The 11,430-nt window shown below is 40.3% G+C and overlaps 1 protein-coding gene across 3 annotated transcripts in view; it reads right to left on the bottom strand.

The window, feature by feature from the left end:
* fbln1 (fibulin 1) overlaps window positions 1-11,371 on the bottom strand; it is a 27,938-nt gene extending 16,567 nt beyond the window's left edge. For all 3 annotated transcript variants that reach the window (XM_008312221.2, XM_017032738.1, XM_008312222.3), the window contains exons 1-14: window positions 11,140-11,371; window positions 7,318-7,426; window positions 5,380-5,509; window positions 4,036-4,195; window positions 3,643-3,705; window positions 3,454-3,540; window positions 3,234-3,371; window positions 2,976-3,113; window positions 2,707-2,850; window positions 2,494-2,619; window positions 2,150-2,275; window positions 1,420-1,539; window positions 955-1,086; window positions 738-861 (exon numbers count right to left, since the gene is read on the bottom strand). In XM_008312221.2, coding sequence (XP_008310443.1) covers window positions 738-861; window positions 955-1,086; window positions 1,420-1,539; window positions 2,150-2,275; window positions 2,494-2,619; window positions 2,707-2,850; window positions 2,976-3,113; window positions 3,234-3,371; window positions 3,454-3,540; window positions 3,643-3,705; window positions 4,036-4,195; window positions 5,380-5,509; window positions 7,318-7,426; window positions 11,140-11,194 — 1,652 coding nt within the window. In that variant the 5' untranslated portion in view covers window positions 11,195-11,371. The remainder of the gene's footprint in view (window positions 1-737; window positions 862-954; window positions 1,087-1,419; window positions 1,540-2,149; window positions 2,276-2,493; window positions 2,620-2,706; window positions 2,851-2,975; window positions 3,114-3,233; window positions 3,372-3,453; window positions 3,541-3,642; window positions 3,706-4,035; window positions 4,196-5,379; window positions 5,510-7,317; window positions 7,427-11,139) is intronic.
* Between the last annotated feature and the right edge of the window lie 59 nt (window positions 11,372-11,430).

The following is an 11,430-nucleotide window of genomic DNA, read 5'->3' as shown; positions in this document are numbered from 1 at the left end:
TGAGGGTGGGCGGGGGGGCAGGACAGGACGAGACAGAACAAAACAGGCACAGAGAGACAGAGAGAAAAAGAAACCAGGTGTAAGTTTAATTTGCCGTGCATGGCATGCAGTGAGGAACATCAGTCTCAGCTGCCTTGTGCTCGACAGGCCACGGTCAGGTCACGGTGCCCTCTCTGGAGTCATGCAAGAGATTCTGACTTCAAACAAGGGTGGGCATTCACAGCCTGTGGATGGGCGCCAACACTGTGGCTGACATTTTATATTTGCATCCTTCTGAGCAGAACATGCTAAAGCCAAAACTTTTATGGTTTAATTCGAGCTTTGGAAATACTGGACATGCAGAGGCTTGATCCATAGATGTTAATGATGCCTCTTTTAGACCGGTCAAAAAAGCTTTAGATCAAACTGTTTTTGAAGACTTTCAATGTTTTTATTGGCATTTCGCCCAGGCCCAGAGACTATGCATACAGGCTGCAGCTCCAGTGATCGTACAGTAAGTGTGATGGAAAGACCTCGGTAAACTCATTCTCAGACTATTATATACCTTGTCTGAAGTAATAGTTTAGGTGATCGGATTCGGAAGAAATAATACATGTTGTCTACAAAACTCACAGTTTCCTTGTTGATTTTTTTCGTCTTGTGGTAAACTCTACCCAAAATATGTTTTTGTATAATTTATGCCAGTCACACACGTTACTCAGTGATGGTGAGCAGAGAGAAAGACTTAGATTACTTACGTTTCACCGATGCGTCTGTAGTTGTTTGGACACTCGAAAGACAGACATCTGAAACCTCCCTGTATATTAAAGCAGCTCTGATTCTCTGTGCAGGTGTGTGTTCCTGTCACACACTCATCAATATCTGAGGGTGAAAATATAATACAATGAAAATGAAAATGAAAATCGCCCGCATCTGAATTAGCAAGTTGTTAGCACGTAGCTACTACTACCGTACCCTGACATGTTCGTCCATTGACAGCTAAAGTATAACCAGTGACAGGGCAGGAACAGTGGAAGCTTCCGGGTGTGTTAAGACAGCGGTAGGAGCAAATATGTCCTCCAGTTGGAAGAGCACACTCATCTATGTCTGAAAAATTCAGAGAAAATATATACATTATTAATATAATATGTATATATTAATATATAAAGTCATGGAGAAACCTGTTTATCTATGTGTACCAAATACATACTCCATCTATAGATGGCTATGAAAATTAAAAACAGAGGCTCGGAGCTGAAGAAGATCTTCATGTCTTTCTTCAATTACCACAAGTATGGTATCAGTGTTGTATTCATTCAAAGAGGTTTTATACAGTACATTGAAACAGGTGGACATTATGTGAAATTTGCTTGCATTTGAATCAATATTTCAATTTAAAAGGATTAGCCAGTAATAGCAAGAAGACAAAACATCTCTTACCTTCACATGTCATGCCATCGTTGTCGCTGAGCTGGTAGCCACGTCGGCAGTAACACTGGTAGGACCCGAACACATTGGCACACTCCTGACTGCAGGGGTTGCTCTCACATTCATTCACATCTAAAGTGAAAAAAAATGACACAAATATCCATCCATGACCCCATGCACATTTTGTAAAGAAAGAGGATTTTTTATTTTTGAATAGCAACCTACTGCACTAGCTAAAATTCCCATGTTTTAAGACCACATTTAGCATGGCTGTCTGGCTAAGTAACAAAATTACTTAGCAAAAGTTTAACTATTACTTACTATTTTTTTGCTGTATTTATTCTAAAATGAAAATAGCATTAATTTAATGAACCTGACATCAAGTGCAATTATATCACCATTAGCTGACAAAGGAGAAATTATGTGTCAAGACCAAATTACATTTTCCTCACATTTCCCCCCTGCCTCAGGAGCAAGCTGGGATTCGGTGTCTTACATAATGACATACTAAAAATGTTCCACAGCCCAGAATAACACCAGCCTGTCTGACCTACACTTTCAACTGCAACACCCTCATTTACTGAACTGCACCTGGTAAACACTGCAATGGTTATCGTGTGTTAATGTAGTGTTATTCTGAAGTATTCTTTTGACAAAATAATAAACCTACAGCAGAAAGATGTTCCTGGAGCCAATGACTGAGGCAGAAGAAAGGTACACTTGTGATATTTAGATCATTTACCGTCACAGCTCCTGCCATTACTGGCGAGCTTGAAGCCCATCGAGCAGCTGCACTTGTAGGATCCTGGAGTGTTTTCACACTTGTGAGCACACAGGCGACCAGGGTAGTGTCGGCATTCATTTATGTCTATAACACATAGTGGATATTATGTCACAGGTCGACAACAACGCGAGATTTGGATTAAGGGTATCAAACTGCTGGCATGCGGGTCACTTCTGGCTCATGAACCTCACACATCTGGCCTACACTACATGTCAGTAATAAAAGTGAGATTTAGAAGTGTATGTGATTTACCTCTGTGTTATTTTCATAAAGTATTGTTGGCGGCTGTGCTCATTTCTCACCTTCACAAACGCGACTGATGCTGTTGAAGTTGTAGCCCGCCTGACACTCACAGCGGTAGGAGCCAACCAGGTTGATACAACTGTGACCCGGACACACCTGCTCAGGTCCCTTACACTCGTCAATATCTGTGGACCAGATGTAATAGTAAGGAAATGAAATTTGCTCACTGAGGAGCAGCATGTTCTGTATGAAGCTATGTGCTTCAGTCTCACCAACGCAGCGCGTGCCCTCCTCATTGAGGTGGTATCCTCGACCACAGTTGACAGAGTTTCTCTGACAGGTGTAAGATCCAACTGTGTTGATACAGACCTGCCCTCTGTGGCATGGACCAGTCTGGCTCACGCATTCATTGATGTCTGAGGACACGGACGGTGAAGTTTGTGATGTTTATGTTCAAAGTTTTCTGTTTCTACAGTAAATAAAGATGTGTTTTAAAAAATACAAATTTGTTACATTGTAAATATTGACATAGAAATATTACCGATACAGTTGCCCAGGGCATCCTGAATAAACCCACTACCACAATTGACTGTGGGAACACAACGAAATGACCCTTGGGTGTTTTGGCACTTGAACTGCGGGCCACAGTTATGGATGCCGGTCTCACATTCATCAATGTCTGGAAGGAGATATTGTGAAAAATCATTTGTAATTCCAAAATGGAATCTCCCATGAATCATCATAATTATTTTAAATAAGACATCTCATGTTCTGTATAAAACAAATTTCCAGAACAGACCTTTGCAGTTGTTGTTGTCAGTGAGCTCGTAGCCAGTTCCACAACTGACCTCCCTCTGACAGCGGAACGAGCCATCAGTGTTAATGCATCGCTCCCCTGCTCGACAGTTACTCATTCCCAACAGACACTCGTTGATATCTGAGTTCAGAACAGGACAGGGTTGGAGTTCAAGTGTAATGACTCCAACTTTAAAAAACTTGTTTTAGTCTCTCAGTCTCACCATCACATGTCTTTCCATCTGCTCTGAGTTTGTAGCCTTTAAAACACTCACAGGTGTCATTACCCACACAGAGATGAACGCATCTGCCTGAAAGAGCAAGAAAACCACTGTTAGGCTTAAAATAAATCTTAAAATATATTTAATATTGGATTGTTCTAGTTAATATTTTTTGGAGTATTTATACAATACCACTGCACTGGTCACTAAGAACTGAATTATCTCCATTATCTGTAGATTGATCTTTGTTTTGAACTGTGTGAGAGAAAAACAAAGGGGTCACATGACACTGTAATACCTGATGTAGTAACCATTATGATAGTATTACGAAAATAGATTTAAGTATGTTACAAAACTGAGTTCACTACACATTATATATTTTCAATATTTAGAAGTGTTAACTAACTTTTCCACAAGAGGGCAGCATAAGAGTTTCTCTATTTTTTTCTCTTACATCCTTAAGAAAATATCACTGTGCCAAATATGACTGTGCCTGTTTTTGAGGGTTTTTTTTTTGTTGTTGTTGTTAAAAATGTATACATAAACATATTAATTCTACTGCAGTTTTGTTTGAGTTTCACCCACTCTCAGTCTGCCCTGACGATATTGTCTGGTTATCTGGTACTTCATCTACACAGCAGGCACGGGAAACTAAACCACACTGGTAGCCAACAGACAGGTTGTGATCGCAGGAGAGACCGAGCTCCTGTAAAGCCTTCCCCAGGAGACAACAGTCACAGCACATCTGCAGCAAATGGAAAACAAAGCACTCTATTAGAATGTTTTAAAAAATCACCACCCTATGTTTTCTTCACATGATTTGACACTGCTTTATACCAAAGGTCCTTCTGGGTTAAATTATCATTCATCATCTATCATTTTTGATAGTTGTTTTCAATGTTAGGAACATGACTGGATGCCAGTGTGTAACCCTCAGGGTTAAAGATTAATGGATACTAGTTCTCTTTTCTTGTAATGTACATAATGTGTAATAACACTGTAAAGTCACAGAGTCCTGTGATGTTGTAAATGTAGTGTCGTTAACACCCGAGGAAAATGACTTGACGAGCTTCAACTCTATTACATGTGTAAAAACAATATTTCTTCTCTGTTGCTTCTGTGACCTTATCTTGACACATTAATGAGCCTCCACCTCCACATCACAGATCCAGTGACACTATATTATCTCAACCCCATCAAGAAAAAGCACAGACTTGCATCATAGCCCTCTGGATTTTGTCAGGCAGTTATTTCAGTGATGTGCTGATTTGAGGCGTGCTGTATAAATAAAGAGGAGCGTGAAGAGCATTTGGCTGGGGAAGAATAAAAGCACAAAAGAGTTTAAAAATGTTTTGTTAGCCTCGGGAAGAGTGGAGACTCAGAATTTATAATCTGCCTGTCAGCAACAAACTCCCATTCTCGACAGGGTGACGTGCCTCGTCCTGCTTACACACAGATACACAGATACACACACAAAAAAATCACACTATCCCTTTAATCCTGTGGTTACCAAACATTTTATGCAGTGCCCCCTTTTGGTGGATAGGGTAATTGGTAAGTCTGCCACATTGATATGTTGGACCTTATTTGGAACCCCTTAATTTGAGATATCTAACATATCTCAGTGCCCCGCCCCCAATTTTGGGAACCACTGCTTCGATCAACAATCTGCACAGTAAAGCAGTTACAAATTGAGTATCTGTACTATTACTATCCACATATTACATTTAATTTTGCTATTTATAAAGGAAAAATAACCTCCTGGTAAATTGAAAGGCTCTGATGGCACTAAATAGTTATTACTGCAGTCTAACACTACCAAGTTCCTTAAAGGTTATTCCTCATAGTTTTGACCAATTTTCTAATCTGTCAATAATGTGAATAATGTAACAATTCTATAGTTAAAGGTGTAATGAGGTAACAACAAACTTTTATTGTCTTGGTCTCGCAGGTGTTGGCAAACAAAGGATCACAAGCTCCTTGGTCTTTGGCCAAATTGATCCCATTGGTGCACATGTTGTCTTCAAGCACGGTTACACAGCACTGCTCCTGCACCACCCTGTCAACAAGACAAAAAAAATGTAGGATGACAGTGGAGATATTAAACAAAGTATGTTAGAGATGGAGGTGCCGAGCAGGACCTCAGAGGCTGTGAAGGCTGCATCTGAATCTCTTTAATCTAGAATTTATCCACCTACCTGCTCGAATGTGATGTCACTGACTACATTTATGGGAGGGACAGAGCCTTGGGGTCCAGACACACAAATAAAATTAAATATGTTTTTGTCATGTAAATAGCATCATGAATTGGAGGATTATTGATTGTAATTTAAGTCGTAGCTGTTGTTTTTTTTAGCTGCTTTAATTGGGGAACACACAGTTTCCTTTTTGATCTTCACAACTTTGGAATCTAGGCACAGGTGGGATTGGTTTGGCTGAATCCTGCAGGCTGCCAGTTTATAATCACTACTATAATGTGTCATCCATCCCAAAGTTACGGTAAAATCTGCAGTGGAGACCTCAGTGACTTCTCACAGCGAAAAAATCTTTGCGTGGATGAGTGGGCTCAGTGCGTCCTATGGGTCTGGGTCAGTAAAGTTTACTTTTGTTGTGCAATCCTAACATCAGAGGATATAAACACGGCCATTCTGCCTTCATGGGGCCTCGATTCTGTTGTTTTAGACCCAAGTGAGACGGGTATTTGTCTTCCAAGATTAACACTGTCCACCCCCATGTCTGTCTCTGACGACAAGACTCGATTTAATGTTTCTAAAACAGAAGAAACCGGCAGTAACAGGTCACATATGGGATGTGAGTCGTTTCTAAACAGACCTCGACATATGAGCTCAGTGCAAAGACCACAGTTTAGACAGTACATGTACTGTCGAACAATAGTTCATAAATATTTACATTACTAAGTAATTACTATTTCCTGCTTGTTAGCTCAGTGGTACCACTTATGATGGAGTTACTTCTCAATTTGTCTTAAGGCAATTTTTACATGACAATTTTTACAACACAGAACACCCCCACACCTACTCTCCTATTTCCAAACAAGGCTCTACATCAACTCTTACCAGAATTCTCTTCCCACATAAACCACTGTGGTTCTAGAATTATTTTATCAACACACACCTTCTCTACAGGACCTTTTATGGGCACAGTCCGGCTCTTGTTTTTGTGTTTTTTTTCTCTCCACTCTCTTTCTTTTTCTCTGGGTTTTTTTCCATTTAATGTCTGAAGTAGTTCCTAAAAATTCTTGTTTTTCTATTTCACCATCTTTGTTGTTTTTCACCTCTAAGGTATTTCCTGGATTTCGTAACAGCCCCTCTTTCGTCTCCCCCATTCACCCCTACCTTCCTAAAAAACACCGTGCTCCCAGAAAAAATATCTGCCCCTTTCCTTTCTTACCCTCAGACTATAATTTAGACAAATTTGGGATCATTGACAGAGGCTCTGGCAAATGTGTTAGCCATCAGCATCCAAGACGGCAGCGGATCTCTCCGGCTTATGAGGCCTGAACCTGTGGCAGCACAACATCTCAGGTTACCAGCCGAGCTGTTATTATCCCATCACCATGACTGTTTCTCACTCTCACGTGAAGTGAATAATGTTCCTGGAAATTCACACGAGTACAAGGTAAAACAATCTTATATTAGGACCTTTTTAGATTTGAAAGGTCCTTTAAATGTGGTACAGACCAAATCCCTCCAGGGCAATAGTGTGAAAACGTCTGTGGTGTAAATAAAGAATAACAGAATTAACCAGTTCTTCTTTCTGGCTGGTTTTCAAACAGCTCTCTTGGTCGTCCTTTAATGTCTGGATTTGTAATAACACAGAGAGCATTAGTTCAAAGCACCTGTTTACCTGCATGTGGTAGACTCGGAGATGAGAGGGAGGGAGGAGCAGTCTTCATTTGCGTTGCCTCTCTTCTGTCCATCCTGACAGCAGTCGTCTATGGAAATCTGCTCTACTCCTACAGACATGAGAAACAATCAAACATATCATTTCATCTGACCATTTATATATATGATATTAGTCAAGTAGTATTGGAGATAAAGTGTAGACTTCATGTTAAAAGAAGTGGAGTTTTTGACAATTACCTGGTAGTATCAGTAAAAATAAAAGGAGTCTGTCGTCTCGTCAAGTGTCAAGACAAGTGTTATCCAAATCTTTTCAAGCACAGTTTAGATTAGGGGTTGACCAATACGTAGAAGAATACGTAGAAGTTCATGTTACATGCAGACACCTATAAACACAAAATGTGTCCTCTGCATTTAACCCATCTTTGGGGATGGGAAAATTGGTGGTTGCTCAAACCCCCACTGACAGTTGGCTCTACATTTCCTAGTGACTCCTAGTGAAGATAGATGGACGGATGGATGGATGGATGGAATTTTTGTTAAAGCCAAAATAAAATCTGCTTTTGACATGATGACACAATTCTCCGAGCTTCCCCAAAGAGAGCCCTGTAAGGTGACACAAATCAAAATCCCGATAAAGCTGACAGTAAATCATTTTTTTAGGCTGCTGCCAAAGATGTTGAATGATGAATGTGTTGTCATCAAAACAAAAGCGTGATCTGGCTTTTTATTTTTGTGCATTAGGAATGGAATTCTTCTACTGCAGGCATGGGATTCCTTTACTCTGTAAACAATCAGCTATAACAATAAAATCAAGCAAACTCATTTGACTGTGGTTTTCTGCAAACTGCCAGACACTGAATCGCTTGAACAGATCAGACACTGAGGCTTTCTGCCTTTGAAACAAGCCAGAATTGGTGCGTAGAACAGTTTTTAATAACGAGTCCCTATGAGGGAAAACGGAAAAACAAATGCACTGTGAAATAAATTTTCTTATTCCAAAGTTTCAAAAAAAGAAAAAGGAGAGAGATGTTGATGGTTAGGGACGTAATGTTTTGAAGTAGTACGAACAGTGATTGTGAAACGCACTGCACAGATCCATGTGTTTGGGGCGCAGCCTCTGCCACGACATGTCTGAGCCAAAACTTCACAAAGTTAGGAGGACTAGATAGGGAGGACAAGTGTCTGGAACAACTGACTTGTCCCGAAAGGACCACAGGTATTTCATTTCTACCATTAAATCAAATGTGAGTCCAAGGCAGAAGCAGTCAGCAGCACTAAAGGCTTTCTGCACTGATTTCATAACTGAAAAATTAAAACACTGTAGTAAAACTCAGCTTCGCGGAGGAGGCTGCAGGTTCCTATAAATCTAACTCTATAGCCTCTAATAAAATGTAGCTGAGACGAAAAATGAGTCAAAGTGCTGAAAAACAAAGAAGATTGAGTATCAGTACTACAAAAAGAATGATTAACCTGGCAAAAAGGAGTGAATATGGGCAGAGGATTTATTACCAGGCGGCCACATTAGCTGACTCACTTCTGACTTCTGGAAGTCTGGCACTACCCCGAATTCCCTGGCCAATAAACCTCGTAGCAGCTGGATGAAACGAGATGGCATTTTAAACACTTTTCACATGGGCCTACCAAGAAGTCTCTCTCTGAGACTTTGTGTCTGGGAATGATAAAGACCTCTATCTGCAACAAAACACTGGAGTAATCCACGGAGATGGCAATAAAATGTTTTGCTTGCAGAGGGCAACTTTTTTTTTATTATTTATGTGCACTGCTCATTAAATTGTGTTAATTGCCAAATACTGTGTACTGAGTGGGAAAAGAATAACTTCTCCTAATCTGCAAGTGTGGAATAACCAAGACTTTTGATTGCCAAATCCTCTCATTTGTATTTAGACTAGAAAGGCATCAAAGAATCTCTTTCCAAATTCCTCCAAAAAAAAACTCATTCCCAAATGGTTTTCTGCAGAAGAGCAGGGAATATATTTTGAATGACAGGGAAAGTTTGTCACTTACTATAACTTCTCCCAGTAATGTATTCTGGGGCCTTCCCCATTCAGCGTCTCTGCTGATAACTCATTCTAAACCACTAAGCATCACAGAGTCGTTCCAACAAAGCCACTGTCTGCTTCTCGGCAAACCTAAATCCATAGAGCAGAAGGGCTTCAGAATTTTGTGGTGCTGTTTTTATCAAAGGAGTCAAACCAGACGCAGCCACTATCCAGTCTGGACGCATAGCTTTGTCTGCTGATGTAGTCGGTAAATGGCCCAGGTCCATTGTGGATGGCGATGCTGGTTGCAGTAACCGTTGTGTTTTGGCAGAGCCACATATGGCTCGCCTGCATCTCTACGACTCATGTAAACAGGGCTTAATGAGCGCAGAGTTGTCACAGCAATGGGCACCCCTTTTATGGGATGTCTGGTAATTAAATTACATATATACTGTATATATATATATATATATATATATGTCATATATATATATATATATATGTGTGTGTACATACATACATATATACATTTTTAAACCACTTATTCAAAATATTTATTGTCTATTTTACCTCCGACTGACCTTTAAATAACCCCCCAGTGAAGCTTAGAAAAAAGTGGCCCTGCTGACTGTGAAAATTGCCCCATGTGTGACTTAGGGACCAGTGCTGGGAAAAGGTTCATCCTTCTCTTTGGTGACCCCGCTGTGGCACTCAGGTATAAATCACAGCCGTCTGTCTAGACCACGTCCTGGTGAGAGGGTGGTCATTCTACTGGAGCATCACAGCATGCTGAGAACCTTTGACCTGCAGGGCAGCATGTACAGAAACTACTAGAACTACTGCAGTGGTACTTCCTAACATACAACTGAGGTGATACTACATTTTAACACTTTATTTGATCCTGTTACTTCTTAAGGCAGTTTGAGACGTGACCTGAAAGCCAGCTCCTCCTCCCACGATTTAAGATAATAATGGATGTAAAAGATGTGCTACCATTCCCTATTATTTGCTTAAATAGCTAAATAATAACAGTTGTTAAACTGGCTCCTAAATACCTACAAGTTAATAAAAAAAATCAGGTAAGGTAAACAGTAACCAAAATACCAAAAAAGAGTAGCTAAAGCTGTCAAGAAAGCAAGTTGAGAAAAAAATGTCAGCAGAATAGTAATTTGTCAAATGTAAACTCCAGAATAAAGAGCTTCATAAATTGTATACAAATAACTTTTTATATATAAAATACATGTAACTGAATTCCAGGAAACCACGGACCAAATGAAGCCAACCCATGTACAACAACTGGCCCTTGGTCTGCACTTTGGATATACCTGGTATAGTGTCATTAAATGCAACTATGAAAACATATAATTCATGTTTACATACCTCGCAATAATAATCAGTTTTATTTTTTTTAACATAACGTGGAGTGCATTGAAAAGTTATGACACTTAGACCAAAACTTTTGTGAGTTTTGAGGAAAAACAACAGAAAGCAGTCATTGTGTTTGAATCATGAAATTACAGCAAATACGCGTTCGTTTCAGTCCAGACCTGCCAACACTTTGAAGCTCCTCACTTTCAAGTGCGCTTCAATCACATGCCCCAACTAGTCCAATGATAAATTCATCACCTCCCCTTGTCTCACCCATTGTGTCTTATCACTGTGGCTCTTACTGTAAATACTCAGACAAATTCAAGTAAATAAAAAAAATACATGACGTCACCGCATCTGCACCACATCGTTATTGCACAAACCGTATTGTTTCGGTCACCGCAAAAGTTTTAAGGTAGTAGTTTAATGCAGTTTCCTTCATTAAGGTAACTTACCTTGGGCAAGGAGAACTCCGAACATGGAGCAGAGCAGCACAAAACGAGGACCCATGGTGTAAAGAGCAGGAAAAGTAAATAGTGCAGATTCAAAGTTCGTGTCCGAAGCTTTTTATTCTGGATCTTGACGGTCTTGTTTTATCTGCGGGGTGTCTGCGCTAAAAACACAGAGACTGCGTGCGTGTGTGAGCCGGGAGGTGGATGTGACTGAGTCCTGCGTCTTAGTCGCAGTGTGACTGGAGGAGAGAGCGTCCAATTATGGCACGATGAGGGGCGGGCTGGGCCCACAGA

The sequence above is a fragment of the Cynoglossus semilaevis genome, chromosome 6 (assembly GCF_000523025.1).
Source record: "Cynoglossus semilaevis isolate Cse_v1.0 chromosome 6, Cse_v1.0, whole genome shotgun sequence".
NCBI lineage: Eukaryota > Metazoa > Chordata > Actinopteri > Pleuronectiformes > Cynoglossidae > Cynoglossus > Cynoglossus semilaevis.
Note: the sequence above shows the minus strand (reverse complement) of the source record. Positions and strands in the feature narration are given on the sequence as shown.